This window comes from Entelurus aequoreus, linkage group LG16 (genome assembly GCF_033978785.1).
Source record: "Entelurus aequoreus isolate RoL-2023_Sb linkage group LG16, RoL_Eaeq_v1.1, whole genome shotgun sequence".
In the NCBI taxonomy this organism is placed as follows: Eukaryota; Metazoa; Chordata; class Actinopteri; order Syngnathiformes; family Syngnathidae; genus Entelurus; species Entelurus aequoreus.
The window spans coordinates 14930973-14950638 of record NC_084746.1 but is presented as its reverse complement, the minus strand read 5'-3'; the positions used below and the strand labels follow the sequence as shown (position 1 = coordinate 14950638).

At 39.4% G+C, this 19666-nt stretch overlaps 1 protein-coding gene across 3 annotated transcripts in view; it reads right to left on the bottom strand.

Moving 5' to 3' along the window:
• LOC133630636 (dipeptidyl peptidase 9-like) overlaps window positions 1–19666 on the bottom strand; it is a 76145-nt gene that overhangs the window by 30384 nt on the left and 26095 nt on the right. For 2 of the 3 annotated variants that reach the window (XM_062022240.1, XM_062022237.1), the window contains 6 exons: window positions 14738–14911; window positions 14357–14528; window positions 5879–5989; window positions 5641–5769; window positions 5508–5569; window positions 5339–5439 (listed from right to left, as the gene is read on the bottom strand). In XM_062022240.1, coding sequence (XP_061878224.1) covers window positions 5339–5439; window positions 5508–5569; window positions 5641–5769; window positions 5879–5989; window positions 14357–14528; window positions 14738–14911 — 749 coding nt within the window. The remainder of the gene's footprint in view (window positions 1–5338; window positions 5440–5507; window positions 5570–5640; window positions 5770–5878; window positions 5990–14356; window positions 14529–14737; window positions 14912–19666) is intronic. The other variant, XM_062022238.1, reaches the window with a different exon arrangement.

The window sequence follows — 19666 nt, the reverse complement described above, 5'->3', positions numbered from 1 at the left end:
TCAGTCAGACAACTCCAACACCACACATAAACTGTAACTGCCAGGTCATTATACCACAATTTGCTGCACACACTGCCAAACAATGTCATTAACAGCGTGTTGTGTGTTTTGCAGGTTACAGTAGAGTTAAATACTGCTAACTCTTACAAAACCATTGGGCACAGTCAGTGTTGGGACTAACGTGTTACAAGTTTCGGCGGTAACTAGTAACCTAACGCCTTATTTTTTATATTCAGTAACTCAGTTACCGTTACTACATGATGCGTTACTGCGTTATTTGACGTTCTTTTTTCTTCCTGTGTCACAAGCCGGAGAAGAGAGACGCGCGCTCTGTGTGTCTGGGGGTGGGTGTGGGGAGGGGAGGGGAGGGGGGGCGTGTCTGATCATGGCGGAGCTGCGTCGAGTTTGTCGAATATGGAGATATTCTCACTTCTTTTCTTTTGTCGAGCACAAAGAAAATAACATTTTAGTTAAATGTAAGTTGTGTCTTGGATCAAAGATCCTATCTACTCCCCAAAACAGCAATTCAAATCTGCTGAAACAGCTACAAAAGCAAAATGCTTCGACGAAGCTAGTAAAGAGAGACATAGACTCCGATGCCACTTCCTCTCCACCACCACCACTTAAGGATTAACTCTGCCTCTGCTCATCATTCAGCACGGAAGGTACACACTCTATGTCAATTCTCTTATATACTCTTTCATTCTAGACTTCTAGAGTGTTTGATTATCACATCAATCTAAATGTATAGACTATAAGGTTCACAAACATAAACAGGGATCCTAGTGGGCCAGGCCAATCTTTCCTTTTCTCTAAACTAAAACTGGGGAAATGCGTAGAGTGTTCTGGGCTTCAGACATGATTTTGTTTCAGAATTCCTTGAGAAAAAAACGCCTGGTTAGGCTTTGGTATGTAGTGTGTGACTTCCTTGGTTTACAGCTATGCTGTTATTATGCTGTTTGTTACTTATGTATGTTATGTTGCAGCTATTTAAAATAGTTTTGTCAATTTGTTCTGGCCTGAAATAAATTGGCCCTTTGAAACATATCTTTGTCTTTGTGTGTTGTATGTAGACCACATTGCTTAGCAGAGTTCAGTGATGCAAATGCATGTCAAGTTGATCGACAGATTGTATTATTCTCCAGTGCAATAACAGTACTGAAATGAAGGCTAAAAGGGCATTAAAGGGACTTTTAAAAAAAAGAAAAAGAAAAAAATAAGTAACTGAATAGTTACTTTTCACAGTAACGCATTACTTTTTGGTGTAACTGAGTTACTTTTGAAATAAAGTAACTAGTAACTGTAACTAGTTACTGGTTTTCAGTAACTAACCCAACACTGGGCACAGTACACCCACACTCTCCAATCAGATTTGTGCTTACTTTACTGACATTTATAATGAATGTTAATTTTTTTCACCTCATTGAGCAAAATGTGAATATTTTAAGGCGAACTAAATGTGATCTCTTTAAGGGGTACATGTCTTAAAGTCTTACGGAGCAGAACCCCCACTCAGACATACGAAATACAGTTCATGAAAAACAAGATGTTTGGTTATTTTCATTGTCAGCGGGCCAAATCACTTCTATAAGAAAATAATCTAATGGAAAAGACTGCTGTAATTTAATTATCTTTATAAGCTATTTAACCAGTGATGGGCAGTAACAAGCTACATGTAGCGAAGCTACGTAGCTTAACTACATTTCCTAGTAGCTTGGCGGTTGATTCACTACTTTTTGAACGAGTAGAGATGCCTGTAGATTAGCTTTTTTGAGGAAGTTGACATCAAAGCTACAAAGAGAGAAAATGGACTGTGAATCCAGACCCCAAAGAAATATGGAGCTGGATGAATGAGAACATCCATACATACGGAGAACATTTATGATGATTGGTTGGTGTTTGTATGATGAGTCACAATTGGCTAAGGTTAGGGCCAAACATTACAGACTGGCCAATCAGAGGCAAGATAAGGCGGGTCATCAAGTAAAATCAATACAGACAGGCACAACGAGGGAATCGGAGACAGAGGGACGCTTCAAGCTGACCACTCAAAAAAAGAATAGAAACATACTTGAAAATGTCAAAGGAATTATCTCCTGCAGATTAGATTTTTCCTTTAGTGATGAAGATGACGTGTAGGAAACCCACAATAATGCGTGTCCTTGGCCATATTTAGACAAATGTATGCGTTTAGACAAAACCAAAACCTTAGTTTTTAGTTGTTGACTCTGTAAAGCAAAATCATAAGTGCTCTCTTCATGTAAGAGGTGGAACACAAATGTAGGAACACACATTAAGGTGACTTCATGAAAAGTTTTACTGCACATAACCATTACCAACTGTTCCCAAACAAAACACACGTCATTGTTTTTTTGTCAAGATGATGTTTTCTACTGTAGGTAGAGAACATGAATAACATTATATGGGTGGGCCAAAGAAAAGGCAAATTAAATAGAGTGGGGTGTGGGGACCCCTAGAGGTAGATGTAGGGTGTCCCCAGCTAAATGACAGATAGTTAATAGTAATATTTGTACACTTACATGAACATTGATACTATACATGTGGGCCTATAGATAGAAATGTTGTTAGATGTAGCTAGCTACTTTTGCCGTGTAGCGTGCAACAAATCTCCGGGGATAGCTTCCCCTGTAGCTTAACTACATTTAATGGAGCGTAACTTGTAGCCTAGCTTATTACATTTTCCATCACCGCTTGTAATGATGTCATCTTTGAGACAGGTGTGATAATGGCGTGTTCACGCCTGATGTTGCTTACATGTAATCTAAAGAATGCTCAGGGAGTTTGTGCCTTTGTTAAGACACGTGAAACATTAGGGGGAACATTGATAACGACATAGCTATGACCGTGCGTAACCTAGCTTTGTGTGTTGTTAAATAATGACAGCGATTTGGCTAGCAAACATCACATATCATTGAATGTATAGCATATCCAGGGGTCGTCAACATTTGGCATGTGAAAGACCCCCAAACTGAGGGGGCGATTAAGCGGGACCGCCTACTTATATATTCTGTATAAAACTGTGATTGTTTTAAATTGAACTTGTCCTAACAGTACCTTGTTATTGTGCAATACCAAAGTTATCCATTATTGTCGATGTAGATGATCTATATCTGCTGTACAGATGTACTTTACAAAAGTGTCGGGTACTTCTCTTGTTGCCTTATTTGTATTTGACATTATTAAATAGATTTATATTAATGTTTGGCTCGGCCAGACCGGAGCAGTAGGGGATAGAAAGAAGAAAAAAAGGAAGCCAGAGGGGAAAATTGTGGGGATAAAACAGACAAGAACAACAACAGAACAGCATCAGCAAATACGATGTGTACAAATATGATAGTAAAGGTGATAGCAAAGAAGCAGTTAGTGAATATTAAATATAGTAAATAGTAAACATTAATAACACAGAAATGACAATGAACATTACACTACAAATGGAGCAATACAAATACCAATAGCAATAGCACTATTGATAATGAATAATAACAATGATTACCTCTATTATCAACAATACAATTGTTCAAATGCAACAATACATATATGTAATGATAACTTGAAATACAAAAGAAAGCAGATAAATGGAGGGGAAGAAAGAAGCAAAACTGTATTAACCTTATAGATTGTTATAGTAAGAATAGGTTAAACTTTGTCAGTGTGCCATGTGTTATCCAGTTTACCCTAGGGGAACAAGGTTAATATATGTTTGATGAAACGTGATTATATGCATGAGTGTATGTATGTATATGTTCTTGTATATGTACAGTTTGTGTATATGTATGTTTGTACAGTGAGTGTGTGTGTGGATGTATGTACCGTGAGTGTGTATGTATGTATTTGTGTATGTAAGTGGGAGCGTAGGTACCAGTGTGTGCGCGTATGTATGTATGAATAATTGTGTGTATGTGAGTACTTATGTGTATTTGTACGTACAATAGATTTGTCTCCCAGTATGTGCGGGAGCCAGAGGACGGCCCCAGCCACCCAGAGAGCCCAACCCGCTAGATATCTTAAACACAGACATGAATATAGAAATATAATGATTTATTCATGTTTTTATTCTAAACCAAGGCACAGGGAGTACGGTAACCACACAATTGCCACTTCTAAACTACACTAGTGTGTTGGATCTATTTCAATGTACATTTAAAGACATTTAAATTTGTGGGAAAATTGCAAGGGAATAGTAAGAATATTGTGGGGGGAGGTGTAGTCAGCGCTGCCTGCAGGAGGAAAAGTCACCGCCGCTGGCCATGATGCTGAGGACGAGCACCATCGGGCAGGGGCGGGGCATGTGCTGACGGCGAGACACAGCTGGCAGGTGATTGGATTTCACAGGTGGTACGTGTTAATCTAATCATCTGTTGTCTTTAACAGTAAGCGGCCGGGAGCAGGAGAACGAGAGAGGATACGGACGTGGCTGAAAAGTCGCGTCCTGCTTGAGAGAGAACTTTGTGAAAACAATCTGATGATTAAAACCTTGTTAAAACCTACACGCTTGGCTCCGGTGCTGTGTCTAACAGTGGAACTACGGAGAAGTACGTCCACAAATATATTACAAGTGAGTCTAATCCACAAAAGATTTCATGACCCCCCTGTAGTACATCTGTAGACCCACTATTGAAGACCTCTGGCCTATCTTAACAACAACATGACATCAAATTGTTGGTTGGCGCTTTTGTGTGGGTGCACGCGCTCCCTGCGTGTGAGTGTGGACGAGACAGCAGTGAGTGACTGTAAAAATATAGGCATTTAAAATAGATAATACAGTACAGGCCAAAAGTTTGGACATACTTTCTCCTCATTCAATGTGTTTTCTTTATTTTCATGACTATTTACATTGTAGATTGTCACTGAAGGCATCAAAACTACGAATGAAAGTGTACACTCTTGGCATTCTCTCCATGAGCTTTAAGCACACCTGTGAAGTGAAAACCATTTCAGGTGACTACCTCTTGAAGCTCATGGAGAGAATGCCAAGAGTGTGCGAAAAAGTAATCAGAGCAAAGGGTGGCTATTTTGAAGAAACTAGAATATAAACATGTTTTCACTTATTTCACCTTTTTTTGTGAAGTACATAACTCCACACATGTTCATTCATTTTTTGATGCCTGCAGTGACAATCTATAATGTAAATAGTCATGAAAATAGAAGGTGTGTCCAAACTTTTGGCCTGTACTGTATATTCTGGTAAACCACTGATAGTAACAAGATAGCTGGTGGTGGTTTTTGGTTTAAAAAATGTAATGTTGAGCGAATTGCAAACAGCCCCTTTAAGTTCGTAACAGAATCATCAAATGTATTCATGAAGTGGAACACGTACTATTTGCCGTCACTCGTCCATCCTACCCTAGCGATGTATTCTGTCCCTGGAAACAAGGAGGTGAAGGGGACGACCAACTCTTTATCTTGCAAGCTGATAATCTGCAGATAAACACACGTACACATTAGTGATGTGACATTGGAGAGGAATAAGAATGACAATGACTCACTCTTCCTTGATGGTCGGTTTTGATCTCTGCTAATTTTAGTGTCGCTTGTGGATTTTTGCTTCCTAACCAAAAACAAAACCGCAAAAAGTTAAAGATGGTAGAACATGTTTTTGGCGAGTATGACGTCACGCACCTGTGCGAGGGTATCTGTATGCATCTGCTTTGCGCTCCTCCAGTGCTGGAGAAGGAACGTGAATAATCTCTACTTCTGTCTCATCTACTTCCTCATATAGGAGATAGACTGTTTTTCCTCCACTCGAGTCTATGGGAACAAAAACACCATTACACTAATGGCAGAGACATTTTTAGCTCATGACGCTTTACTGTACGACTGTAAGAGGGATGCTGTGTGTGAGCTGATAACTGCTGACCTTCTGCAGCTGAGGGATTCCACCAGTAGCCAGTAAAACGGTCAAACTCTTCTTGGATGACAAATGTTGCAACTCCTGCAGACTTGGGGTCTTCCTTGACATTATCTACACCTGGAAAAGAGTTCGAAAGTAAGGTAAAACAATCTTACACTATTGGAATGGCCATTTATATTTATTATGGGCGTAACATTGTAACTTTTTATTTCCACAATGTGCTGTGGGCCACTAAAAATGCAAACGGCTCCCGAGGCCAAGTGTTTTTAAACAAGGGAAAAGGGACCACATGCTGTGTCTCCTTAGCACCTATGTGTCAAGGCCCGCGGGCCAGATCCGGCCACCAAATGAATGATCTATGGCCCCCGGGATGATATTTGATTAATATTAGATCCGGCCCGCAGGCCATAGCCGCCTGCTGCTGTTTTGCAGGCACCAATACTCCATTAGTGTTGGCGCTAGGAATTTTCAAAATGGGATCCCAGGGACCGCATCAAGTCATACAAATGGGGTCCCACAGTCAATTTTTGGGGTCCCACTTTTTTGTAACCGTTTTGAAAACAAACGATAAATGTATGCATTATCCTGTTATATCTCTTACATTGTGTTTTGGAAAAAGGTTGTCATAAACGTTACCTAATCTAGTGTTTTTCAACCTTTTTTAAACCAAGGCGCATTTTTTTCATTGACAAAATGCGGAGGCACACCACCAGCAGAAATCATTAAAAAACGAAACTAAGCTGGCAGTAAAAAATCGTTGTCGCAATTGTTGGATAGGACTTTAAACCATAACCAACCATCCATCCATCAATGTAGCTCTTGTCTCAAACTAGGTGTACTGTCACCACCTGTCACATCACGCCCTGACTTATTTGGAGTCTTTTGGTGTTTTCCCGTGTGTAGTGTCTTGCGCTCCTATTTTGGTGGCTTTTCCTGTTGCAGTTTAAAGGCCTACTGAAAGCCACTATTACCGACCACGCAGTCTGATAGTTTATATATCAATGATGAAATCTTAACATTGCAACACATGCCAATACGGCCAGGTTAACTTATAAAGTGCAATTTTAAATTTCCCGCCACACTTCCGGTTGAAAACGTCTAGATATGATGACGTATGCGCGTGACGTCAATGGTTGATACGGAAGTATTCGGACCCATTGAATCCAATACAAAAAAGCTCTGTTTTCATCCCAAAATTCCACAGTATTCCGGACATCTGTGTTGGTGAATATTTTGCAATTTGTTTAATGAACAATGGAGACTGCAAAGAAGAAAGCTGTAGGTGCGATCGGTGTATTAGCGGCGGTCTACAGCAACACAACCAGGAGGACTTTGAGATGGATAGCAGACGCGCTACCGTGAGTACAGCTTTGGCTTCCAAACATTTGATCGCTTGCCCGTACGTGCGTGTCGCTATGTGCATGTCCCGTACGTAACTTTGGGGAAATATATGTTTCTTAACGACTCTGATGGCGGCCGGGGTGTCGTCGAAAGCTACAACGCCCGCCGCTGCCGCCGTCCCGTAGCTAAGTTAGCTTCAATGGCGTCGTTAGCAACAGCATTGTTAAGCTTCGCCAAGCTGGAAATTATTAACCGTGTATTTACAGGTCCATGGTTTAATAGTATTGTTGATCTTCTGTCTATCCTTCCAGTCAGGGGTTTATTTATTTTGTTTCTATCTGCATTTGAGCCCGATGCTATCATGTTAGCTCAGTAGCTAAAGAGCTTCGCCGATGTATTGTCGTGGAGATAAAAGTCACTGTGAATGTCCATTTCGCGTTCTCGACTCTCATTTTCAAGAGGATATAGTATCCGAGGTGGTTTAAAATACAAATCCGTGATCCACAATAGAAAAAGGAGAAAGTGTGGAATCCAATGAACCCTTGTACCTAAGTTACGGTCAGAGCGAAAAAAGATACGTCCTGCACTGCCTCTCTAGTCCTTCACTCTCACTTTCCTCATCCACAAATCTTTCATCCTCGCTCAAATTAATGGGGTAATCGTCACTTTCTCGGTCCAAATCTCTCTCGCTGCATTGTAAACAATGGGGAAATGTGAGGAGTCCTTCCTCCTGTGACGTCACGCTACTTCCGGTACAGGCAAGGCTTTTTTTAATCACCGACCAAAAGTTGCGAACTTTATCGTCGTTGTTCTCTACTAAATCCTTTCAGCAAAAATATGGCAATATCGCGAAATGATCAAGTATGACACATAGAATGGATCTGCTATCCCCGTTTAAATACAAACATTTCATATCAGTAGGCCTTTCTTCCTTTGAGCGCTATTCCCCGCACCTGCTTTGTTTTTAGCAATCAAGAATATTTAAGTTGTTGCTATCTTTTTTTGTGTGGACATTGTTGTCATGTCATGTACGGATGTACTTTGTAGACGCCGTCTCTGCTCCACACGCTTTAAGTTTTTGCTGTCGTCCAGCATTCTGTTTTTGCTTACTTTGTAGCCAGTTCAGTTTTAGTTTTGTTCTACATAGCCATTCCTAAGCTTTAATGCATTTTCTTAGGGGCACTCACCTTGTGTTTATTTTTGGTTTAAGCATTAGATACCTTTTTACCTGCACACTGCCTCCTGCTGTCGCCTGCATATTGTGATCACGACAAACCATTGTCGTTTCACACGACGTGTTTCCAACATCTACAAAGCAATTAGCTGCAGACTTCCACCTACTGATATGGTATGACAGGGGTCCCCAAACTATGGCCCACGGGCCGGATCTGGCCCCCCAGCATCCAAAATCCGGCCCACAGGAAGTCCCAAGTTAAAAAATAAAAAAAATAAATACATTTTTTTTATTTTATTTTTTTAAAATCTTTCCTTTCCAACCCATTTTTTTACCGCTTGTTACTCTTTGTGTCTCCTAGTCGCTCAGGCAAATCATATTGTCTAAAAATCCCATCGATAACGTGACAATGTTAAATGTTGATGAACATCAATGTTAATTGATGTTAAATGACAAAACGGATTATAAAGACAATGTATATATACACACACACATATATATATATATATATATATATATATATATATATATATATATATATATATATATATATATATATATATATATATATATATATATATATATATATATATATATACTACCGTTCAAAAGTTTGGGGTCACCCAAACAATTTTGTGGAATAGCCTTAATTTCTAAGAACAAGAATAGACTGTCGAGTTTCAGATGAAAGTTCTCTTTTTCTGGCCATTTTGAGCGTTTAATTGACCCCACAAATGTGATGCTCCAGAAACTCAATCTGCTCAAAGGGAGGTCAGTTTTGTAGCTTCTGTAACGAGCTAAACTGTTTTCAGATGTGTGAACATGATTGCACAAGGGTTTTCTAATCATCAATTAGCCTTCTGAGCCAATGAGCAAACACATTGTACCATTAGAACACTGGAGTGATAGTTTCTAGAAATGGGCCTCTATACACCTATGTAGATATTGCACCAAAAACCAGACATTTGCAGCTAGAATAGTCATTTACCACATTAGCAATGTATAGAGTGTATTTCTTTAAAGTTAAGACTAGTTTAAAGTTATCTTCATTGAAAAGTACAGTGCTTTTCCTTCAAAAATAAGGACATTTTAATGTGACCCCAAACTTTTGAACGGTAGTGTATATATATATATATATATATATATATATATATATATATATATATATATATATACAGGTAAAAGCCAGTAAATTAGAATATTTTGAAAAACTTGATTTATTTCAGTAATTGCATTCAAAAGGTGTAACTTCTACATTATATTTATTCATTGCACACAGACTGATGCATTCAAATGTTTATTTCATTTAATTTTGATGATTTGAAGTGGCAACAAATGAAAATCCAAAATTCCGTGTGTCACAAAATTAGAATATTACTTAAGGCTAATACAAAAAAGGGATTTTTAGAAATGTTGGCCAACTGAAAAGTATGAAAATGAAAAATATGAGCATGTACAATACTCAATACTTGGTTGGAGCTCCTTTTGCCTCAATTACTGCGTTAATGCGGCGTGGCATGGAGTCGATGAGTTTCTGGCACTGCTCAGGTGTTATGAGAGCCCAGGTTGCTCTGATAGTGGCCTTCAACTCTTCTGCGTTTTTGGGTCTGGCATTCTGCATCTTCCTTTTCACAATACCCCACAGATTTTCTATGGGGCTAAGGTCAGGGGAGTTGGCGGACCAATTTAGAACAGAAATACCATGGTCCGTAAACCAGGCACGGGTAGATTTTGCGCTGTGTGCAGGCGCCAAGTCCTGTTGGAACTTGAAATCTCCATCTCCATAGAGCAGGTCAGCAGCAGGAAGCATGAAGTGCTCTAAAACTTGCTGGTAGCCGGCTGCGTTGACCCTGGATCTCAGGAAACAGAGTGGACCGACACCAGCAGATGACATGGCACCCCAAACCATCACTGATGGTGGAAACTTTACACTAGACTTCAGGCAACGTGGATCCTGTGCCTCTCCTGTCTTCCTCCAGACTCTGGGACCTCGATTTCCAAAGGAAATGCAAAATTTGCTTTCGTCAGAAAACATGACTTTGGACCACTCAGCAGCAGTCCAGCTCTTTTTTCCAGGGTCAACGCAGCCGTCTACCAGCAAGTTTTAGAGCACTTCATGCTTCCTGCTGCTGACCTGCTCTATGGAGATGGAGATTTCAAGTTCCAACAGGACTTGGCGCCTGCACACAGCGCAAAATCTACCCGTGCCTGGTTTACGGACCATGGTATTTCTGTTCTAAATTGGCCCGCCAACTCCCCTGACCTTAGCCCCATAGAAAATCTGTGGGGTATTGTGAAAAGCAAGATGCAGAATGCCAGACCCAAAAACGCAGAAGAGTTGAAGGCCACTATCAGAGCAACCTGGGCTCTCATAACACCTGAGCAGTGCCAGAAACTCATCGACTCCATGCCACGCCGCATTAACGCAGTAATTGAGGCAAAAGGAGCTCCAACCAAGTATTGAGTATTGTACATGCTCATATTTTTCATTTTCATACTTTTCAGTTGGCCAACATTTCTAAAAATCCCTTTTTTGTATTAGCCTTAAGTAATATTCTAATTTTGTGACACACGGAATTTTGGATTTTCATTTGTTGCCACTTCAAATCATCAAAATTAAATGAAATAAACATTTGAATGCATCAGTCTGTGTGCAATGAATAAATATAATGTACAAGTTACACCATTTGAATGCAATTACTGAAATAAATCAAGTTTTTCAAAATATTCTAATTTACTGGCTTTTACCTGTATATATATATATATATATATATATATATATATATATATATATATATATATATATATACACATACACAGCCTGGCCCCCGGCCAAATTTTTTTAACCCAATGCGGCCCCCGAGTCAAAAGGTTTTCTCACGGCACACTGGTGTGCCGCGGCACAGTGGTTGAAAAACACTGACCTAATCACTCGTCACAACTCCTGCTGCACATTTTTTTTTCAATGTGTCGCCTTCGGCCGCCACTAGCATTTATTCTATTGCAGAGTCAACACATGACACAAAAAAACCCACATACTGTCTGTTACTAATTAATGCGTACCACGTGGGAGTTTATTGGGTAGCCTCAGTGCCAAACCAAAAGTCGTGGACCAAGAAATGCGAATGCACGTACGTGGTACGCCACGCCCCTAAATTGTGCCAAGCAAAACAGCACATCTCCTTGGTGAGCAATGGTAGGAATGTTCTGATTAAGGTTTAATGCTGCCGATTCAGATCATCCATGAGTGAGATGGGCCCATACCAATACCGATATATGAATAACAATATAAGGCACAGGTGTTAAACACAAGGCCCAAGGGCCAAATCTGGCACGCCACATCATTTTGCGTGGCCCACCATATCGTTTTATGTGGTATACCTTGCTCATTTTGCAAAGCAGACCTTGTTTTTATGGCAGTGCATCTGTGATACGCCAGCATTTAAAGCAGAGACATGGTATAAAATAGACTAAAAGATACAAAAGAAAAAAAACACACACACACACACATACTGGTTATCATTTGAAATGAGGACCAAGTTTTTGATCATCACTTGTGGGGACCACCCTTTCTACAGGTTGTGGAGGCATAAAAAAATGGTGTAAAATGTCCACTGCCCAGATAGCTCATACACGTCTTTAAATCTCTGGATTGATGAAGTAATGTGCTGATCATTCTTACTGGGAACCCTGGGGAAAAAGACTTCATATGGTTCATGGGGACCAAATGTAAATAATTTTGCATAATTCACACAAATTTGTACGTGACTACTGAGGACCATTTTTTTTTTTTTAAAGTTCAAATTAAATCTGACATGATACTCAGAATCATTTAAAAGGGTTTCCCTTTAGGGGACCTGTTTTTTTGTCCCCATACCGTCAGAGGTCCCCTAAAGGTGACTGTGTAAACAGAGCGATGTCCCCATTAAGTAAGCATTGCCAAAACACACCCACACACACACCCACACACACACACACACACACCAATGCGGAGGTATCATAAGAATAAACATACAATCTATTAAATAGCCAACATTTTAAGAATGAATCAAAGATATAATTCTACACATGGAGTCTATTAGAGTGCTAAAACTGCCAAGAGTTAATCAATAATCAATATATCAGTGTGGGGCTTTTTAAACATCACTAAATGCTTTAGTTCTTTTCGAGGACATTAGATTTTGTGTTTTGTTGTTTCCTGTGATGCTATTTTAACCGTTTTTTATACATAAACAAAGTTAATTGGGGTTTTTTAAGCACTTTGCTTTTCTTTTCTTTTTTAAGGAAACATTTTGATAATCATTTTAATTTGTGTAACAGCTGAATGAGCAGCTCAGTTACAGTATAAATAAATATTTATGAATGAATTAGTCATCTTTGTTGTTAGTACGCACATGCCTAAAATAAATTAAGCTGCATTTTAAAGTTGATGTAAAAATTTGAGCTATTAAATATGTTTGCGCTTAGAGACTCGTTGACTAATCGACTATCAAAATAATCGGTAGTTGCAGCCCTAATTAGCTCTTGGCTTTTCCTAAGTGTGTAACATGTTATGTTTAGCCTTGTCCTCCAGTGATAATGTAACTTGTAATGATATTTAAGACGCTGAGAAATGCAGTTTATTTGCCACAATGGAGGTGATTATTATTAATTTCGGGGAGCGGCTCCACACTACGTATGGGGACACATAATTAGCTGATCGACCTTAAAAGGCATTTATTGGCCAATCACATACTTTTCCACGAAAATCGGCCCATACCAATTGGTGGCTGATCAATTGGCATCTCCCTACAAGATAGCATCATGTGTCATATTTAGCCTTTATAAGAAGGGACACATGCTTACATATCGAAGTACCACAACACAAGACACCCTGCAAGGTGAAAATCTGAACTGCTACACTCCAGGGAGTAAAGTATCAGAAAAACTGCTATCTATATTTATTTTTTTAATACCAGATTAGATACAGATAAACTATGTTTAACATTACAACATCATCCCCTGAGGATTGGGGTATTATTACATAAAGCAGGGGTCTCACACTACTTGACTTCATAGTTTAGAGCAGTGGTCCCCAACCTTTTTGTACTTGCGGACCGGTCAGCGCTTGAAAATTTGTCCCACGGACCGGGGGGGTTATGTTTTGTTTTTTTTTTGTCATAAAGAAATACAATCATGTGTGCTTACGGACTGTATCCCAGCAGACTGTATTGATTTATATTGATATATAATGTATATATTGTGTTTTTTATGTTGATTTAATTTTAAAAATATATATATATATTAGGGCTGCAACTAACGATTAATTTGATAATCGATTAATCTGTCGATTATTACTTCGATTAATAATCGGATAAAAGAGACAAACTACATTTCTATCCTTTCCAGTATTTTATTTTTAAAAAAACAGCATACTGGCACCATACTTATTTTGATTATTGTTTCTCAGCTGTTTGTAAATGTTGCAGTTTATAAATAAAGAATTATTTAAAAAAAAATATATATATATATATTTTTTAAAGCCTCTGCGCATAACATAGATCGACTAGTTGTTGCAGCCCTAATATATATATATAAATATATATATTTTTTATTTATTTTATTTTATTTTAATTTTTTTTATTTCTTGTGGGACCGGTACCGGGCCACGGTCCGGTGGTTGGGGACCACTGGTTTAGAGTAAATCCAGCTTGCACATGGGTAGCAAATAGTTAATATATTACAGATATCTTGAACCTGACAATAATGATGCAACACAAAGATTACAACACAACAAACACGGGGCAACACAAAGAGCAACTTACAGTAAGCAAGTTGAAGTGTTCTGCAGTGAATACTTAGAGCCCCGCAACCTCACACAGATTTTACCTACAGTACCCCCAGGAATATTTAAGTTTGAGACCCCTACTTTAAAGGAATAAGAACAAATCCATGCTGATGTTGACAAAACAATGCATTTGAGTTCAGACCTTTGTGACAGTAGGTGAGTCTCCTTTCTTCTCCGGTCTTAATGTTGGCTACCCACAGGTCATTATTGTTGATAAAGGCTATGAAGTCAGGGTTTCCCGGGCAGATCTTTGGGTCCATCCGGGTGCCTGAGCACTGGGTCTTAACCTCCACAGGCTTAACGGGAGCCGACTGCTAAAACCAAGACAGGGAGGAGACATATTTAAATGAATAGGTCAAGGAAAACACAAATGATTTACCACGAACGTAAACTGGCAAGGTAATGCAACATTGTGACACTCCGTTAGCAACAAGTGGAACAGAATAAATCACGTGGTCAGACTCTGTGCTTTACAAACCCTTCACCTATCGATCAATGCCATGTAAAAGAGCAGCGTACTCACAATGAAGCCATTGTTGCCTCCGTCCCGACAGTAGAACAGGCTATTGCTGGCCTGGAAGAGGAACAGGCCAGTCTGTGCGTGGTAGTCATAGGAGGTGATACCAAATGCTCCGAGACGTTTTCGCTCCCTTAGTAGTTCTTCTTCTCGGGAGTAGGCCCCTTGGTGTGGTGTTGCCTTCAAGACCAGCAGCAGATGGAACAAAATATTTCATTACATACTTGTATTTACCGTGCAGATGCAGATGAGGTAACTGTTTGTGTATAAATATACTATACAGGTTAGATAGACAGCAATACACACATGACCAACATGTCACTGCACCTACAAAAAGTCCTTCCTCTGTAGCTACAAAGCAGTCCTGGGCAAATTAAGGCCCGGGTGCCGCATGCGGCCCGTTAAGCTTTTAAATCTGGGCCGCCGGACATTCCCAAATCATTTTTTTAGATCTTTAAAATGGAAACTATAGCTGCCATTATGATGTGCAGTAAGTGAAGTGAATTATATTTATACAGCACTTTTCTCTAGTGACTCAAAACGCTTTTACATAGTGAAACCCAATATCTAAGTTACCTTTAAACCAGGGGTCCCCAAACTTTTTGACTCGGGGGCCGCATTGGGTTAAAACAATTTCGCCGGGGGCCGGGCCATATGTATGTATGTATATATATATATATATATATATATATATATATATATATATATATATATATATATATATATATATATATATATATATATATATAAATATATATATATATGTGTGTATATATATACATATATATATATATATATATATATATATGTGTATATATATATACATATATAGATATATATATATATAAATATATATAGATATATATATTAGATACATATAGCGCACTTTCCGCGCGCACGATGATGTCACGTTATCGATGAGAAAATGCATTTTTAGACAATATGATTGAAAGACAGAATTTCTTTTTTTTTTTTCTTTTTTTTTTTATACTTGGGAATTCCCACAGGCCTGATTTTGGACGCTGGCGGGCGGAATCCGGCCCGCGGGCCGTATTTTGGGGACCCCTGCTTTAAACCAATGTGGGTGGCACTGGGAGCAGGTGGGTAAAGTGTCTTGCCCAAGGACACAACGGTAGTGACTAGGATGGCGTAAGCGGGGTTGGAACCTGGAACCCTCAAGTTGCTGGCACGGCCAATCTACCAACCGAGCTATACCATCCCAGTAAGTCTTGAACTATACAAAGTATTTCAATGGTGGGAATCTGCGCTTTCGTATGACATACTAGTTGCTATGGTAATCTAATTAGTTACTATGGTAATCTATGTCACAGCAGCTCAGACGAGGCACCAAGCAGTGTGGGTGGGGAGCATTACCACAGAGTGTTTCCAGAGCGGCAGGCCTGAAATGCGGGTGTCGGGGACAGACGCGGAAGGAGATTTTTACAACAAAGTTCTAAAACTGATATATCAGATTGTAGGTGGGTTTTTTTTTTTACCCTCCGTGTTCATATTTCGCTGTTTGTTGCATTTTTGTTGCGTTTCGCTTGATCGTAAAATACGTCGATCGAGAGGAGGTGTGACGTTTATATGTTGTCAATATTCAGTGTTTTATTGTTCATAGTTAATATTGTAAATCCCACATTCTTTATTTTCATGTACATTCTGGGTGTCGCATTCAGTAAAAAAATGTTTTAATTCCGTTCCGTTTTTTCAGGCGGTCTGTCATGGCGTGTTTAGCATTCAATCAGACATTATTGTGAGGTTATAGGTTACATTTTAGTTACTTTTTAGGTTACGTTATCGGTTACGAGGCCCCCAGACACATTTTTTTCTCTAAAATTGGCCCCGGAGTCAAAATAATTGCCCGGACCTAATGTAAAGGCTTCCACTCTACTGGTCGGATTTTCTACAAGATGCAGTCTTTATCCAGAAAAACATTTGTGAGGTCAGAGAAGAGATGGGTACCGAATTCGGTACTTTTATAGACACCAACCAAATTCCGTTGATACTACCAGGTATTGATTTACGCAAAATCAAACGGTGCCATATTTCGATACCTTTGTTGTACGTGACATCACCGCCGGTTGCACACTCGTCACCGGTTGCAGACTAAACACCGGTTCAAGGGAACGACCACTCAAGTACGCTTAGTAGAAAACACTTAAATGTAAAGTAAGGCTTCACTCTTCTAAAATGTGCGAGCCTGATGCTAATTTACATTGGATTTGCCACAGACAGGCTACTATTAGCATTAGCGATTTTCCATGGCGAATTCAACGCCTCCAATTTTTTTTACAAAAACTACAACTTAGATACATTTTACAATCAAACAGCTGGTGTGTAAACCGCACAATAACTACAGTGTAAACACTTCATAGGGCGCAACATAACACATTCAGCTTCCTGGAAAAAGCTACTTTCCTAGTTAGACATCATACTATAGATAGCCTATTCATTACTGCCATCTAATGTCTTGGAAGTGCAACTGCATTGCAAAAGAGACTCCAACGTTAGCATAGTTACTGTAATCGGTTCATTTTAAATTTTACATAAAAAAATACACTTTTATTATTAATACACACAAAAGTACCGAAAATGTGTATCGTTGAGAATCGGTATTGATTCCCAGGTACCAGCAATCGGTATTGTATCGGTTCAAATGTGAACGGTACCCATCCCTAGGTCAGTGATCACAGGGACAAGACCTGCACGCTCACCATCTCTGCTCAAGTACACCCCAAAGGTGTTTAAAACAGACTTAGACTTCCTTTTATTGTCATTTAAATTTGAACTTTACAGTACAGATAAGAACGAAATTTCGTTGCATTAGCTCGTTGTAGTGCAGGATATAAGAGCAATAAGGTGCATATATAAATAAATAGATTACTGTACAGATAAATATATTGCACTTTTGCATATGCATCCACGTTTATGGATTTATGTTATATTGTCTTTTTATTACAGCGAGTTAATCCGTTTTGGGGGGAATTGAGGGGATTATTATGATGCGTTCAAGAATCTTATTGCCTGAGGGAAGAAGCTGTTACAGAACCTGGAAGTTCGGCTACGGAGGCTGCGGAACCTCTTTCTAGAGTCCACCAGTGAAAACAGTCCTTGGTGGGGGTGGGAGGAGTCTCTACAGGTATCATCGTAGGTAAGGGATCTACTGGTAAACGGACCACTACAATCAGGGCCGTAACTCGGATTTGACAGATGATACCGAGGTCCAAAAACGGTGGTCTAAGAGAAGCTTTGAAAGGCTGAAATCATGGGTATCCCAGCACTATATTAATAAAAAAAGTGGACTGTTACAAAATCATGCTGATTGTGAAAGATGTTAGATAATATAACGTGATAGTTCTACCTCAATTAATGTTTTTATTATTAATATATCATTAATTAACATCATTAAAACATTTCAGGGCATTCAATCGATTGCAACTGGACTGTTTGGTTTGTTTTGGACGATGTTTCGCCTCTCATCTTAGTAGACTTCATCAGTTCATGTTCATAAACTTAGATTGGTCCGATCTAGTCTTGGACTTAGATTGGTCAGATCTAGTCTTAGACTTAGATTGGTCAGATCTAGTCTTTGAAGTAGATTGGTCAGATCTACTTTTAGACTTAGATTGGTCACATCTAGTCTGAGATTTAGATTGGTCAGATCTAGTCTGAGACTTAGATAGGTCAGACCTAGTCTGAGACTTAGACCGGTCAGATCTAGTCTTGGACTTAGATTGGTCAGATCTAGTCTTAGATTTAGATTGGTCAGATCTAGTCTGAGATTTAGATTGGTCAACTCTAATCTGAGACTTAAATTGGTCACATCTAGTCTGAGATTTAAATTGGTCACATCTAGTCTGAGATTTAGATTGGTCAGATCTAGTCTGAGACTTAGATTGGTCAACTGTAATCTGAGTCTTACATTGGTCAGATCTAGTTTTAGATTTAGATTGGTCAGATCTAGTCTTAGACTTAGATTGGTCAGATCTAGTCTTAGATTTAGATTGGTCAGATCTAGTCTGAGATTTAGATTGGTCAACTCTAATCTGAGATTTAGATTGGTCAACTCTAATCTGAGACTTAAATTGGTCACATCTAGTCTGGGACTTAAATTGGTCAGATCTAGTCTGAGACTTAGATTGGTCAGATCTAATCTGAGACTTACATTGGTCAGATCTAGTCTTAGACTTACATTGGTCAGATCTAGTCTTAGACTTAGATTGGTCAGATCTAGACTTAGATTGGTCAGATCTAGTCCAGCAGCTGGTGCCAAAACCCCCAATTACTCCAAAAACCAAGAGGGTGTGCCTGGGCAAGGATGGTTTTACCCTATCGTAGTGAGAAAAACAACAGTTTTGATGCAAAAAAACAATCCTAACTGTCAAAACCAACGACAGTCTTTGAAGTGTAATTTCCCCTCGTTAGCATTGAGGTATTGTGTGGCAAAACGATCGCTGTGGATCGACTACTACCGGTCCAAAATAGTTGGAATCCCCCACGTTAGCATTTTATTCAGTTGTAAACAAATGGCATTCTGGTCACCTTCTGTGACCAATCTTCTGTGACCTTTTTGGCAAGATGGCGGCGCATTGCTATGCAGCAGCTTGAAAACGCTCTTGGGAGTGTAGAGCGATTTGGCAAAAAACACCCGTCATTTCTGTCAATTTCATGGCTGGCTCAAAGCGTGAACACTCTGTGATCACATACGACCGACAGACAATTCTGGATGTGGATGGATCGGGTCGTTATAGACTGAAAGATGCATGTACGGTGGACCTCCTCGCTAGCATGGGAATACTTCGCGGGCTACATCGAGCGGCTTTTGTAGCAGCGGAGTCAAGTACTAGCGGTGACCGCCAATGGAGACGACGTAAGCGGTGTGAGCGGAAGCAGAAGCGGGGATGCCGAGCGGGGCTAACAACAAAGGGAAAA